We start from the raw sequence: 16,254 nt of genomic DNA, 5'->3' as shown, positions 1-16,254 counted from the left end.
CTGCTATTCAGCAACACCTGGACAGACTGGAGAGTTGGGCAGGGAGGAACCTAATGAGGTTTAACAAGAGCAAGTGTAGAGTCTTGCACCTGGGGAGGAATAACTGCATGGATCAGTACAGGTTGGGACATGAGCTGCTGGAGAGGAGCTCTGCAGAGGAGGACCTGAGTGTTCTGGTGGACAACAGGTTGGTTATGAGCCAGCAGAGTACCCTTGTGGCCAAGAAGGCTGATGGCATCCTGGGTTGCATTAAAATAAGCGTGGCCAGCAGGTCAAGGAAGGTTATCCTCCTCTACTCTGCCCTGGTGAGGCCACATTTAGACTACTTTGTCCAGTTCCGGGCTCCCCAATTCAAAAAAGACAGGGATCTCCTAGAAGGAGTCTAGCAGAGGGCCACAAAGATGATAAATGGTCTGGAGCATCAGCATCTCCCGTATGAGGAAAGTAACCTGGGTCTGTTCATCTTGGGGAAAAGACTGAGAGGAGATCTGAGAAATGTTTGTAAATATCTAAAGGGAGGTGGGAGGCAAATGGATGAGGCCAGGTTCTTCTCAGTGGTGTGTAGCGATAGGACAAGAAGTAATGGCCTAAAATGTGTACGTAGCAAGTTCTGTACTAACATGCAGAAGAATTTCTTTATGGTGAGAGTGATGGAGCACTGGAACAGGCTGCCCAGAGATGTTGTGGAGTCTCCTCCTATGGAGATTTTCAAGACCTGTCTGGACACCTACCTCTGCAACCTATTGTAGGGAACCTGCTTTAGCAGAGGGGTTGGACTCGATCTCTTGAGGTCCCTTCCAATCCCTGTGATTCTGTGAAAATGGGATAGTCCCTACGCTGAAGTTCATGCTGAGCAGTGGGAAACTGGAGTAAATTCAGATGATGTCTCTTGTTAATCTTGATTCCTCCTTATCAGAGGAGAGAGTAACAGCAATGCAACCTAAAAGAGAATTTATCTTAAGACATCTGTAAAGTGAAAATAGTTTTAAACCCAGGTACTATACTCGTTAATGAGCCTTGGAAGGGCTCTACTCACTAAGGGACGTGATTCAGCGGGGAAAATGGTGGTGGTTGGTGGACGGTTGGACTGGATGATCTTGGAGGTCTTTTCCAACCGTGGTGATTCTATGATTCAAAGACATCAATCTGAAGACATCCTGTAAACACAATCCTACTTATATTTACCCCTTTTCCCCAAACATATACACTTCAGGTACTTCACATCCTTTGAGAATAAGGGAGCAACTGCCTGTCTCCCATACAGTAGCAGCTTTACTGCCTCAAAAAACAAAGCTTTGCACAAAAGCGTCTTCTTTTCTCTTCTCTGTCTTTATTGATGCATGAAAATGCGGAGGGCACGGGACATCAGAAATTAGTCCTGTAACTCCGATGTGGTCCTAAGTTAGAGTATATTGGTGTGTCACAAAGAGGACGTAACACTGAGGAAGTGAACTAATCTGTCATTTTCTTAACTTCTGAAACCAACATCAAAGAAACTTTCATTTAAATATTGTTAAGGTTTTCTGGTGTAAGCAGCTTGTTTGTCAGGTTGAATGTGAGTTTTTGGTGGTCTGAAGTTACTCCTTATTGACAAAATTCCTTTCTCTCTTCCACAGGTCTTGGAGGAGCAATTGGTTATATGTTAGGAGGACTGGACTGGACACAGACCTTCTTGGGTGGTATTTTTAAATCTCAAGAGCAAGTCCTTTTCTTCTTTGCAGCCATTATTTTCTCTGTCTCTGTTGCTCTCCACCTTTTTAGCATTGAAGAAGAGCAATATAACCCTCAGCAGGACAGGATGGATGAGGAAGGAGACACACTTTCTAGTGTCAAATTCAGTGGTAGTCTTCCCCCTCTGAATCGACTGAATGTAATTAGTGAGGAGGAGCCATACGGAGCCTCTATGTTCCACGACGAGGTTCAGTCAGAGCACGATCTCAATATGGAGTTCCTTGAGGTGAACATTGTAAGAAGTAAGAGTGACTCCGTTCTGCACATGCCTGATGCTACGTTGGAAATTGAATCAGAGCTGCTGTTCCTGCATGACATCGAACCCTCCATTTTTCAGGATGCTTCATATCCAAACACTCCCCACAACACCAGCCAAGAGATCATGAAGTCCAAACTCAATCACCTGTCTGCTTTCCTCAGGGACAATGAAAAAGAAGAGGAAATGTTGCTTGATAATCACTTAGATGAAGATAAAGTCCCAAATATGAACGGCTCCCTACCAAAAGAGTTCCTCAATGGACACGCTAGAATAGGCATGAAGCAGTCTAGTACTTCAAACTCCATGCGGAGGCGGAGGCACATGTTCTACCGCCAGCCATCATACACCTTCTCGTACTATGGTAAAATAGGCTCTCACCGCTATCGCTTTCGTCGGGCCAATGCCATCGTCTTGATCAAGTCTTCACGCAGCATGAATGACATCTATGACATGCAGAAGCGGCAGCGGCAGAGGTACAGACACAGGAATCAGAGTGGCACAACAAACTCGAGCGGAGACACAGAGAGCGAAGAGGGGGAAACTGAAACGACTGTCAGACTCTTGTGGTTGTCAATGCTAAAGATGCCAAAGGAGCTGCTGAGACTGTGCGTTTGTCACCTCTTAACTTGGTTTTCGATCATTGCTGAAGCTGTGTTCTATACAGATTTCATGGGCCAGGTCATCTTTCAGGGTGATCCAAAGGTAAGAGAACAGTTACCTTTAGCAAACCTGCTTACAGCTACTCGTTGCTGGGGCGTGCTCATTAAAGGGAAGTGGTTTTGCATTTGTGTTTCTTGCAGGCCCCCTCTAATTCAACTGAGTTACACGCCTATAATGCTGGAGTTCAGATGGGATGCTGGGGACTGGTAATCTATGCTGCTACTGCTGCCGTTTGTTCAGGTAAGGGACTCTGCACAAGGCACTGGAACACACCTCATAAATGTATTGCAAGGTGAAAATAGTTTTGCTTCAGTTAGCATCTGCCTCCTTGTTTGGGTGAAGGATATTTTGCAGAAGCATGTCAGGTGGTCATAAGCAGAGAGACTCCTTTATGCATCAGTAATAAAAAAAAATTCCTTCAAATGTAGAGGGGGAAATATGAAAAGATTGGTTAAGTGGCATACAGCACAAAACAGTATCAGAGGGTATTGAACTGCATCTAATTAAGCATTAAGAAACTATAATTTTGCTTGTTAGAAGATTCAAGCATCTGCAAAGACTTTTATCTCAATGAGAATTAAATATTTCTGAAAGTCTCTTTCTTGCTTTCTAACGGCAGTTTAGGCTGGGAGGCTCTGAAATTGAAAACTTTTGACAAACTTAAATTCTGCCTTTGGCAGGACATGTACAGGCACATCTGCACGGATAATATCGTGGGGCCTGCCTCTTTGTTGAGAAACGTCAAATCAGAGTTCAGGCAGGTGGCTTGTGTCTGAACACAGGCTGAGATATGGCTGTATACTTCAGTTATCTGATCATTTAATTTAGCAAAAAAATTGAATTAGCAACAACTCTGTGCTCAGAGTACAACTTCATTGATGAAGTTCAATACGTAGATAAAATTAATGAATGGACTCCCTGTAATGGGCCGTGTTGAGTTTCAGGTCGTTGGGTTTCAAGTCACTGAGTTCATTACAGACTTGTAGCAGGGCTTCAGGCAAGTCCCTGAGCTCGCTAGCTCCCATCTCTGAAGTGGCAGTATGTCCTTTTCTTAGTGAGGGATGAGCTATGATGCTAAGAATTGCCATATACACAGGGAGCATCCAAATCCTAAACAAGATATCAAGCTGTCACTGCCACATCAATTGTAGGATCCATAGAATATTCCAAGTTGGAAAGGGTCATTGAGTACAGCTCCTGGCTCCACACAGGACCGCCCAAAATTCAAACCCTGAAGTGGCATTTGTTTTGTTCTTGATCTTTGCAGCCTTGTTACAGAAATACTTGGACAACTATGACCTTAGTATAAAAGTCATCTACATCCTGGGCACGCTGGGTTTTTCTCTTGGCACTGCAGTGATGGCAATATTCCCCAACGTGTACGTCACCATGATAATGATCAGCACTATGGGAATAGTTTCTATGAGCATCTCCTACTGCCCCTACGCACTTTTGGGACAATACCATGATATTAAAGAGGTACGTGAAATATTTTGATCAGAGCAGAGCGTGAACACTTTTCTGAAGTGACAAAGGAGATTTACTAAAACCAGTTACTTGAAAAACCTGCTTGTAGCACAGATTTGTCCTTGAGAGTTGCTAATTAAGTCAGATGGAGTTGGCATGAAGTTCTCTGTAGGGTTTTCTCAAAATTGCTTTATCCTTTGCTGAGGTGTAAGAGGATTTGATGGATTCTTGGCAGCCCTAGATCTTGAGGTGAGTCTGGAAATGCAGCTATGGCTGCGGGGAGATGTAACGTCCTCATTTTCGCTGGAACTGAGGACAGCTTTACTTTCCAGACTTTAGCACTGTTACATTTGGATTACAAACCACATGAAGAACATGTATTTTAACACATTTCTGTGCTAGTATCGGGAGGGAGATTCTTTTTAAAGTCACAGAAATAATTTTCAGCAACAGTCTTGTGCAAATTTTTTAGAAAAACTAATCCTGAGTCAAGTTCACTCTAGGAGTGCCCCAGTAAATATCTGCTTCAGTGTAAGATGAGATGATAAGGAGGCTGTTGCTTTGGAGACGTGTAGCATGGTGCATAAGGATGGCATGAAGTTGACCACGGCCGAGACATTCAAGGAAGATCCCAGTGTTGGTATATGACATTTCCTCCCTTGTTTTACCTCCTAACGTATATTTCTTGTCTTTTCCAGTACATTCACCACAGCCCTGGGAACTCAAAGCGAGGATTTGGCATAGACTGTGCTATTCTGTCGTGTCAGGTTTACATCTCCCAGATCCTTGTGGCCTCTGCCCTTGGGAGTGTGGTGGATGCGGTTGGCACAGTCAGAGTCATTCCCATGGTGGCTTCAGTGGGATCTTTCCTGGGGTTTTTGACAGCTACCTTCTTGGTGATTTATCCCGAAGTCAATGAAGAGCCAAAGGAAGAACAGAAAGGACTGGGTCCTCCAGAGACAACCGAGGGCAACAGCACAAGCGCAGAGAAGCCGACTGTCCTGAAGCTCACACGCAAAGGAACCGCCGCATCGGAGCTGGAGGGCGAGTCAGCCGTGTGAGGCCGCCGCTTGTTGCTCACCCACATTCCAGGGAGTGCAGGTGCAGGATCAAGAGCTTTTTTTTTTTTTTTTTTTTTCCCCCAGGAAAATAAATTAGGATCTTCACTACTTGTAACTAAAATTGCAGAAGAAAATGCAGTTTCATGCAAAAATGTAAATGAAGTTCTGTAGTCCTTAACATAGGTTTCAACAGGTAGCTATGATGCTAATTGCTTTCTCTACAGCTTAGAAATGGCATTCCTGAACACTTTTTTATTACCAATACATTTAGATTTCAAATAAGTTTTATTAATCTGCACGAGACTCGCCGTGTATACAATTAGCAGTTAGAAAAACCAAGTTTTCGGCTGTTTTTAAACTAACTGAAAATGGAAGCTATCTTGACTTACAGTCTCTTGCTGTTTATTTGTCTGAACATTTCCGATTTCACTAGTGCAGTAGCTGAATCAAATGCTTAGACACCATGATCAATTCTTTTCATAGGCATATTATTGGTCTGACAGCTACAGTTCTTGAACATTAATTTTAGACATCGTATTTTTGTTAGTGCAATTACTACAGAATAGTTTTATTTTCAAGTAAAAAAGCAATTACTGCAGTTTCTAAGAAACTGCTGTGAACCCTTTCAGTCATACTGTTCAACAGCTGCTCCCAGATCTGCTGCGTGTAGGTGACACTGGGTGCATGATGTGAACCATAGGTGGAAGGAGCAGCAACTGGGAGAGGTGATCAGCGCTCACAGGTTTTTATCACAAGTGCTGAATTTGATGAATGTCATTGGAATACGCTGTGACAATTTAGCTGGGAGTTTTGTGTACTGGTGAGCTCTGGGGTTTTCTTGGCATTTAAACTTAATCATCTCTGGATGAAGCTGCTGTGGAGGAGGGTGTCCCTGGGGTCAGCTTTGTGGGATGGGTGTGCAAATTCTCATTTGGGGGAAGGAAATCATTGCTTACTTGCACTTTTTTGCTCCTTTAACCTCCAGGCTGGGAACGCAGCAGCCGGGGTAAAGGCACAGAGTCAGTACAACAAGGTGAACCCGAGGCCTACCTCTGTAACTTTATGGCGTAGTCTGGTTGTATAAAAATTTGTGTCAAAAACAGTTTTTAGGCCTTAAAATCCAATCCACTCGCATGTGTTGCTGTTCCAGTCCCTGTCTTGGAGGAATTGTAGGCTGGAGCTCTTCTGAGCTGCTCTGCCAATTTCATCAGCGCAACCTCCGTGCCCCCTTCCTTGATTCAGGACATAGCTGCAATGCAAAGACATTTTCTGTGAAGAGCTTAAAAGAGTTGTGCTAACCTGATTTACAGTTTTATTTGGATCACTAGCAGTGCCCCGGTCCGCGGGCAGACAGAGCTCAGAGATCCGGCAGCCACTTAAAGCAACTTTGGAAACCGAACTTCCATCCGTCGTCTTCTAAGGAGCGCTTGTGATGCTGTTTCCTCCTTCTGGCGTGGACCTACGGGCTGCAGTCAGTCCCTGTGCTACGAACAGACAAATCACAGCTCATCGTAAGATTTCTGCTGCCTCAAACTTGTGATACTACAGTACTTTAAACCGCATGTGTACACCATGCTGCAATATAGTCATTCAAAAGAAAGATACATATTTCAAAACGAAAAGCAGTTTTTAATAAATTACTTGAATTGTCGATGTATGTGAGAAATGTACGCTTTGGTAAATTTGAAGGGGACGCGCAGTTCTGGCTGGCATCGTTGACGGATTCCTGGTGGCAGACGTGTGTGTTGTGAGCCGGAGGCTGGCAGTCAGTGTGATGTCCTCTGCTGTCAAGGGGTGACAGTGTTGTGTTTAGGCCGGTGGAATTCCGAGCACTAAAGTACATGGAATCGCATGGGACTTTTTTTTTTTTTTTTTCCAAGTGTCTCAAAAAAAGTCCTTTTTTTCTTTAAGGTGAATATTATTTTTATTTAGAACACATACTGTGAACTGTGTTCTGACAGGGGAATAGTACTACTGAAGAATACGAGACCTTATGGAAGAAAGCAGTTGTGAGAAATACTTTAACTGCATTTCTGCCGTGAATTTTATCATCTCAGTTACATTTAATATATTCTGGTGATATTCATATATATATAAGAGATGTGTGTTGTATTTCACCCTATAACTGGCATTCGTGTAAAATACATACTGAGTTAGACATTTTAAAGTGGCTTTACTATTTTATTTTTAAAACTTCTTGAAGATTCTGCTTTTGTTTGAACACTGTCAAGTACTCCTTATGTGAGCCTTATTTCTTGCGAGGTTCTTCTACACTTCTCATAGCTCTTCTGGTCGCTGCCAGCCTTGCCCGTTTCCCCACCACTCACGAGTTCCATTGATGGTGAATGTAGCTTCCAACCTCCGTTGTTCTGCATAGCACCTTCGTAAGCCAAGGTTTCTTTCACAGCACAGTCACGCTCACCGAGGTCCAGCTGCAAGGAGGGAGGAGATGCTGCAGCTCCCTCCTGCAGGCTGATGTTGCATGCCTTTATTTAGCTTTCTGTGTCATGGCAAGCAGTGAGGAGAGAGAATGACATTTCAAACCCAGAGAGTTTCAGTCAAAGGTAGAGCAGGTCCAGTTTGTCCTAGCCTCATTTCTAGGAATTAACATTAAAATCCAGATACGGGATTGCTTATGGCATTGTTTAGTGTGTTTGTAACACATAAATATGCACACTGCTTTGTAGCAGGAAGCTCTATTTCACTGCCCTATAAAAACGAAGGAAATAATTACCCATTGTAAACACGCCCAAGTATTTGTAGTATTGCCAGAAGAATTAACTTTGGGCAGCCCCTGCCAAAGCATCTCCTCCTGTCCCTGAGCCAGGCTGTGAAAGCACCACGCTCGCTTCCCCTGCGCTCGCCAGGGATGGTTCCTGACATCTGTCGTTCTGATGCTTTCTCTTGAAGTTGAGAAGTTTCCTTTCCACCCTGGCACTTCTCGGGGTGGAGTGGGCACTCATTTATTTCTAAATGTGTCCCTCGCCTTTCGATACAGAACTTTTTTTTTTGTCACGGTTAAAATATAAATCAGTATGATTTTATGTCTTTATTGCAGAAGAGAGAGTTGAAGGGGCTTTATTAAATTCCTGATGATAGCAACCATCATTTTTGTTTGCCAGTATTACTGCACAGCCCAACTTATCCTGCGTGCTCCATCTCGTAGGACCTTCACTGCAGTAGGTTTGTGGTTTTGTGGTTTCATTCTGAGTCGCTCTGTACTGTAATCGATTTTAACGTGTTTTGCTGCAGTCTTGGGTGGCATGCAACGCCCCTGCGTTGGACAGTGTTAGAGCTCAGATTCCTGAGTGTTTCACTAGGACTCTGCGGTCAGTGAGCTGCACGTCCTGAAGTATTTCACATGAAAGCAGAGCAAAGGCGTTGTGGGGATTGCGCGCTGTTGGGTTATCACAAGAAAGAGTTTCGTTGGACTCGAACTGTTTGCGGCTGGCAATTACAGATTCCAGAAGCAATAATTTCTTAGGAATGTTTCCCTTCCTGCTGGTTAGATGACTTTCACAGAGATTTATGACCCAAACAGCCTTTTTGTAATACGAATCTGGTTGTTTGCTAGTGCTGGCGGTAAGCAGTTATGGAAAGTTGTGGGTTGTTCATCGTCAGGAGGAAGGAAGCCAGTAAATCCAGCAGAGGGTAGTGCTCCTTGAAACACAGAGTGTCCTTTTCCCCCTTTGTTTGGAGCCCTTCCCTGGAGTTTGAAATGATCCGTGATCGGAGGGGAGCTGGCATTTACCCTCTCAGCTTCACCAGTGCAACTGCAGACGCTGTGGTGAGCGGGGCTGAGCCTTCCTCATCCCTTTCCCATCTCATCCCAATCCCCTGAGCACTTGAATGACAACAGCAACAATAGTGATTATTGCCAGATACCTCAAGAAAGCCTCAGTTCCATCGTTAGAAACGCATCTGCCCACCCTGTGCTGAGCTTGGCCTTCATCACCCTTATCACCATCCCAGAAGGCAGGATTTCCATGGCTCTGCTGCATCTCCTCGCAGCAATGCGGGTTGAGGTCACACTTGCCAGTAAAGGTGGAGAAAGCTGCAGCTGATTCCTGGGACAGCTTCCTCCACGCTGGGCAGGAAGGGCGGTCAGGGGGCTTCCTGGAAGCACGTTGCAGGGGCCAGCACTTTGGTGGTCGCCCCTCTTTTCAATAATTTTCTCTAAAGGAGAAGCTGGCTCACGAGCCACTCTGTGGCTCGCTCTCTGCGACGAGTTCTAGTTCAATCACTGAGAGCTTTTCAGGTGTGTGTGTGTGTGCGTGTGTGCGCAATGTGTCTGTGTGTATATAGCTTCGTATACACACGGTTCGGGCCAAAATACCGTTGGTGGTTGTGTGCTCTTTGTCACTGTACTCGACAATGTTTTCAACTGAGTTCTTCCAGGTTTTCCCTCATCCTTGTCTGATGCGAGATGAGCTCAGCTATAAATATATATCCTATTTAAATGAGTAAGTAAACTCCTGCATGATATTCCAAGCACATGTAGCAGCTTCGGCATCTGAAGTATCTGTTGTGAAAGAGAAGTTGGTTTTATTTGCAGCTGTTTTGTTCTTGCTTCCTTTTAATAGGCCAAATAAATGTAATGAACACCAAATGTTGCACAGAAACGTTATGAATGACTGTGTAGAAGAAATACCAAATTTTATTTTTCTTTGCAGAAACTTTATGGTAACAGAGAGTCCTCTAGCTGTTATTCTTAAATGACAAAGCTGAACATTCGTGAAGTGCGTTGAAAATGGTCATTTTAAGGTGTGATGCTACCCAAAGTTTTCTGTTTCTCATGTTGCATCCAGAAGAAGCGGGTCCCAGAGGCAAGCTGCAGGAGCTCAGCTACCAACTGCTGTTTGGCTTTAGAAGCTCAGCAGCCCGGGCAGTTCAGAAATTACATTAGATAACTTTTTAAAGGCTCGGTTGACCTTCTGTAACGTGGCACTAGCACGTGGCTTCAGTCTGCCCGAGCAGCAGGGCCTGCTTGTTCGCATATTCAGTTTGTTATGTGATTTCAATTAGTTTTCCAGGGAGTGGTCTGCATTTGACTTTTTCTCCCTGTCCTGGGGAGGACTGACGTGGATGAAAATTACGGCAGTTTAGTGGCAAATATTTTCCCTCAAAAAAAGAGTTTCTTCTCAAATGTAAAGGCCTTTAATGTGTTTGTGGCCTGCTAAAGCTTTGCAGCAAGGCCAGGGCACAGGTTCAGTTCAACATTCTCTGCCGCGCCGTCCTTAAATGTTGGAGTTGGGGGTAGAGCTCTGGAAGCAAAGCCTTCCCTGAGCAAGTCACCCCCTGAGCCTGCACCTGTGCAATACTCAGTGGTAGCCAAATGGTAGTAAACAGCCCCAAAACCAGAAAGACTTAATTATTAGCAAATTGGCAGTTCTCAATTACTATTTTTTCTTCTGATGTAACATGAACACTAAGCCCTTTTGGTAGCCAAATGACCAGCTCATTTTAAATGCCTCATATTAATAGAAAGCTGCATATAGGCATCTCATAGTGGAAAAAATAAGAAGAGAATATTTAGTTCCTTTGTGAACTGGCCATACGACAACTACTTTTTTATCAACTTATTAAGTTGGGGCACTATAATAGCTCTTGCTGAGTTTAGCAATGTTTATAAGCATGTGTTAAACACATAACGTTAAGTTTTATGAGGAAAAAGGGATAAAGAAAAGTAATGTCACAGATGAATGTTTGAGTGCGTAGACGGCATAATGTATGTATGGTTTTTATTTCTACACCGTTGAGCTTATTTTCTGTTTTAAGGTTAAAAAAAATTGTTGCATGAGAACTGTTTTATTGTGTTCTGCACTTTCTGTTCTTTTTTGTATAATCTTGATTTTTTTTTTCATTTATGCATAGAAAACAAAAATCAATTTAGAGATATTCTACTCCACGAGACATTGTGTTCCAATCCGTTGTTCTGAAGTTCAATCTTAATAAACATTTCAGTAAGAGTTTGCAGTTTGCATTCCTGTGTTGTTTGTAGGGAGCTTGGGTGGAGGCTCTTTGTGATGAAGGCGACACTTGGGACATTTGGGTATACCAAGGGAGGGAATACAGAAGGAAGAGCAAACTGCTGCAGCCTGGGAGGGGTGCACATCCCTGAATACAGATCCTGCTTTTGCCCTGGTTGCTCTGACCCATTCCCAGGTGAAGGTAAGGGGGGGGGCTGTCACCTGCTCAGCCAGCAAATGCTCTCACCGAGAGCACTGCAGGGAGTTTGGGGTTTTCCCTTCGAGCAGGTGGAAGCAGGGCAGCAGGACAGCCTCACCACTCCTTTGCCAGCCCATCTACCTCTTCCCGCTCCTCTCCTTCTCCACGGTGTGGGACCCTCCACAGTGGAGGGCTTAGGAGCATTTCTAGAGGAAACAGGGACATTTGAAACCAACCACAAGTAGCTTCCAAATAAACCACAGCCAAACTGGTTAACCACTCAGGCTCCGTGGGTGATGAGAGGGGAAAGCTAGAGGGACATCTGTATCTGACTATCCATGCCAGCTGCCTTGTTGAACTTACAGCATGAAGATCTCTGTTTTATTAGTTGAATTTCCAATCCACAACTTGATGGATTTGGTCTGTGACTTTTCCTAAGGCAATTCTTCAGGCCCAGGAGCAGCAGCTCAGAGAAACCGATGCCATGCAGCATTTGCTTCATTCATCTCCTCCCAGGCATCCACGTACCACCTCTGTCCACTGTGCCAAAGGAGAGGGAAGATGGGGAACCTCACTGCATCCTTTCCAGTAACAGGGCAGGATGGCTCCAGGGAAGGGTGGTGGGAAACAGAAACCTTTGGACCTAGGAAAGGAAAAGAGCAAACTACTGTTGCCCCACCAACCCCCAGTGGGGGTCAGTCCCTGTATCCCACAGCCTGTCCACAACCCCCCCCACACCCACCTTTCCCATATGGGGCGGTGGGTGGCAACACGGTCCCCATGTCCATCACCAAGAATCTACCAAGGTTGGAAAAACCCTCCAAGATCATTCAGTCCAACCTCCACCTACCAGCAATATTTCCCCACTAAACCAGTGGAATTGTAGAATCCCCCAAAGCTTCGTGCTGTCAGATCCAGCCTAGTGACACAAAACTCTCGCAAGCACAGAGGTAAACAGGCACATGGGACAAGGGCACGGCAAAGAAAGGAGGGAGCTCAGGACAACGAAAACAGGCAGGGGGCATCCACCCCACAGGGAAACACGCCCTGAGGGGCTTCAGTGATGAAAGGGGAGTCATGGCAGGAGAAATGAACCAAATCCTAGGGCCAAAGGTGGTGGGCAGTGGGGAAAGCCAGGTGGGCAATCCTTCAGCATCCATCCAGCATAATCTACTTTGTCCTCACCCCCTAAATGGAATCTGACCCACTCACAGACAAGAACTGCGCCAAAGCCGTACAGCAAGTGACAGCCAGCACCTGTGCTGCACCCTGGAGCAGTCACGGGGGAAGTGCTGGGAAGCAAAGTAGGCTCTTCAGGCAACCATGGAAACACTGTGGCTGAAACTATACAGAAGGAGTGACAGGCAAGTCAAGTCACAGCAGCAGTGCTAGGATGGGTTTCTGCTTTTCCCCCCTGCTCTAAACAGCTGAGAGTGAAAGGCAAGGGTCGTTCAGTACTGATGAAGAAAGAAGCCTATCCCTACAACAGTCCTACAGCAGCCCATGGCTACAGGCTGAAAGGCAAAAGCTGTTTCCTACCTCACTGCACAGCTCATCAGGGAGATCACAGCCAGCACACAACAGCCAGACTTCCCAAGCAGCTCCTGTCTCGCAGTTCAAGCAGGTTATTTCTAGAAGCAAACACTGCCATCCCTCGGCCTGAAAAATCAACAGCAGAAAGAAGCGGAACGAAAATTGACCTTGAATTGCAGCTAGCTTCAAAGAAGCAGAAAAGGAAGGAATGGAAGCACAGGGAGACTTGGGGGGTTCAAGTTACAGCTCATCAGTCCCAACAGCAACTCAGCAAGAGAGCTCAGACTGCTGCATTTGTTCTGAAAGTGGCTTCCTGAAGCTTGGAAGGTCTTTATCCCCACTGAGGAAGGCAGTTATTTGGTATTGAGTGGAGACAGCCAGAGAAGAGCCAAAACCTCTCCACACAAGTGAAAACTGAAATTCTGTCTGTAATACAGGTTGGCAGGATGCAGCAGCATCTTCTGGTATATCAATACATTGTTTATAAATATTTTGAGAAGACAGTCTCCGGTAGAACATAAAACTTCCCCTCTGTTTGGCTGCCTGTTTTTGATTTGAAAGATTCAGCAAAATTTTACGAAATCCAAGCATTCAAGCAGTAGTGTTTATAAAGTCACCATCTGCAAGAGTCCCTGCTAAGTGCCAGCACAGCGTTATGTAGTGAACACAACTGGAAGGTGCTCTCACCTCAAACAGCTTACTGCAAGCTGGCAAGAGAGATGGACAGAGAACACGCAAATGAAGAGGCAGCATCCGTCAGCAGGATTAGTGCGTGCTGCCCGCTGGCAGCTTAACTCGCCAGTCTCTTAGTAGGCAGCATGGCAAAGAGCTGCTCCGGGGGCAGCTGGGGTCTGAGAATCCCTCCCCCTGTGCCTCCCGACCATCATGGGACCCACCAACCAGCAGGAAAAGGACAAACAGACTGAAAACTGAGCTAAACCCCAGAACCCTATTCCCGCAGGTTCACTTTCACGTCTGTAACACTGGAGCAAAGCAGAAATAGTAAGTAAACACATACCTGAGCATTCTCGTCACATGAGGAGAGGCAAAACAACACGGCATCGTGCCCCAAATCAGTCGTATTTGTATTGATGCTGCTCCTGCCCTTAGGGATGACTTTGTTTTCTTGGAGGATCTGTGTATCACATGGTTTTATCTGCTGTGGTTAAATCACACTCCTGTATGCTTGCGTTCAACAGCCATAGCAACAGATGGTATTAAAGAAAGCAGCGTTTTGAAAAGGAGCCATCTAACCAATCAATTGAATGTTGCCATTCCATATATCAAATTTTCTAGAAGAGTTCGAGCATAAAAATTGGCATTTTCTAGTTTTGTCATCTGACATTTACACAAGCTGGGTACCAGTTGAGAGGGCAAAGCAAGGTTCAAGGAGTCCTGCAGGAATCGGGCAGGCAGTGACAAACAGGCTGCGGTAGCTGGGTACATCTCCACAACAACCGAAATCTCCTCAGCAGCTCCCGTGCATCTCTGCAGACAGAAAGCAATTACTTTCACCTACCACCAGCAGCCAGACAGCTGCCTGGGGAAGAAATACGGAGTCTGAAAGTTACAGACGAGGGACTCAGAAGGAGGACACGTGAGCAACAGAAGCTGTTTTTAGAAAGGAGAATATGCAGAGAGAAACACAGGAGATTATTCTCCATAGCACACAGAGGAGAGGCAAGTCAATGCAAAAAAAAACCATCATTCTTGTATTGTGCACTAAGTTACTCAGGAAAAAAAGAACAAAGAAAGGCCAGAGTATCAATATAGTGTTTAATATTCTTAAGTTGAAAAAATACTAAAAAGGTAAAATTACAATTACCATCACACAAAACCTTTCATCAGAACATTGAAAGATTTGAAGTATTAGATGGAGTATACTTTCAGTAGCTTACATTTCTATTAGGCCTACAGTTTCAGTTTATATTTGTTAAAAAAGTAGCAGCCCATTTGTTCCTTCTATTTGCAATAATTTAAATATTGTATTCCACTTTACTCAGCACTGACCCAAGTAAAACCATTCTGCAAAGATTCAGGTTGTTTCACTTGTAGATGATTCTGTTATCAATGGAAACAAGTACATCAGGAAGCGATTAGGAGATGCTGCTTGAAAGAGCCCTCACACTGCAATTTGATGATGCCCACTTCAGTGGTTGAGTCCGATGACTTGGAAGAACTTCCAAGAAAAATGAAGCAGGTTCTACATTAAATGCCAGCAGTTCCTCTGATTACGGAAATGGGGAGGACTGGGAGGGATTGGTAGAGATTTGTTTGCACAGTCACTAAAAGGTCGCTTCCAAAAGCAAGTGTAATACATACAGCAGTTAAATAAAGTACTTCAGATTGGGAAAAAAAAAATGTCAGTTTCACAAACTGTTACAAATGCCAAGTGCTGTGCATTGTTTTTAGAAGAACAACAAATTTAAGTAAAACAGTTATTGACACTATCCAAGCATCCTGTTTCAGCAGCAGCAAGTTTCCAGCGCTATCAGGGAGAGTCTGCCTGCATCTATCTTTTAAATAATACAGCACCATAAAGATGTATATCTTTATTACATTACTATACAGTGGTAATGGACAGTCTTCCCAGCTAAATTCTAGCTGCTAGTTCAGAAAGATAAAAACTCAGGATTTACATTAACTCAGTGAATCAAACAAATCCATTGGGGTGTTTTGTTTGGGGTTTGGTTCTGGGTTGGTTGGTTTGTCTGATTTCAGTGAACTTTTCCAGCTATTATATGCACTGCTGAGAAAGAGCTCCTGAGGAATTACTGAGCCTATCCTCAGCAGCTTCGGCTGATTTAATGCAGCCTGCACAACAGACCTCGCCTGTAACTCTGGTCCTTCACAACAGAATATGGTAAGTTTAAGGCCAGTGATCTCTCTAGTCACATTTCCATTTCTTTATCAAATGCGCATGTGCCATACAAGGTGCAAGGAGAGATTCATTTCTATGTTGATTTTGAACAACAGTATCGTTACTAAAAATAGCTCAATAAATACAAAAATAACACTGACAGGTGGTTGACATAGAAGCAAAATGCTAGAGTAAACAAGGCCTGAGGTCTTCACTGTTCTTCCAGCACACATTTTGCATAGCTTAACTATTCAACTTTCCAAATGGCAATTTTCCCTTCTTCCTTTCCAGCACCACTGAGGACGTATCTGTCCTCTGCAGAGCAAAGAGCCTTTACTGTGTCGGCGTGACCAACCAACTCTTTCTCCACTGTCTTCTTCTCAGCACTGATCACGTAGATCTTCCCTTTGGTTTTGCCTTGCGATGTTCCACTGCTGCCAACCCACATCTGCAGGAAAAAAAAAAAAACACATTTTTTTTTATTAGTTATATTTTAAGACACAGTTCAGATAGGA

General features: G+C 44.4%; 2 protein-coding genes across 4 annotated transcripts in view; one reads left to right on the top strand and one right to left on the bottom strand.

Annotated features, from left to right (window-relative positions):
• SLC45A4 (solute carrier family 45 member 4) overlaps nucleotides 1–11,150 on the top strand; it is a 68,815-nt gene extending 57,665 nt beyond the window's left edge. For 2 of the 3 annotated variants that reach the window (XM_021387176.1, XM_021387177.1), the window contains exons 5-8: nucleotides 1,617–2,692; nucleotides 2,791–2,890; nucleotides 3,918–4,129; nucleotides 4,816–11,150. In XM_021387176.1, coding sequence (XP_021242851.1) covers nucleotides 1,617–2,692; nucleotides 2,791–2,890; nucleotides 3,918–4,129; nucleotides 4,816–5,178 — 1,751 coding nt within the window. In that variant the 3' untranslated portion in view covers nucleotides 5,179–11,150. The remainder of the gene's footprint in view (nucleotides 1–1,616; nucleotides 2,693–2,790; nucleotides 2,891–3,917; nucleotides 4,130–4,815) is intronic. The other variant, XM_021387178.1, reaches the window with a different exon arrangement.
• DENND3 (DENN domain containing 3) overlaps nucleotides 14,642–16,254 on the bottom strand; it is a 39,123-nt gene continuing 37,510 nt past the window's right edge. The window contains exon 23 of the mRNA XM_021387175.1: nucleotides 14,642–16,187. Coding sequence (XP_021242850.1) covers nucleotides 15,987–16,187 — 201 coding nt within the window. The 3' untranslated portion in view covers nucleotides 14,642–15,986. The remainder of the gene's footprint in view (nucleotides 16,188–16,254) is intronic.

The sequence above is a fragment of the Numida meleagris genome, chromosome 2 (assembly GCF_002078875.1).
Source record: "Numida meleagris isolate 19003 breed g44 Domestic line chromosome 2, NumMel1.0, whole genome shotgun sequence".
NCBI classification, from domain to species: Eukaryota; Metazoa; Chordata; class Aves; order Galliformes; family Numididae; genus Numida; species Numida meleagris.
The sequence above is the reverse complement of the archived record's forward strand: the minus strand, read 5'-3'. Positions and strand labels throughout refer to the sequence as shown.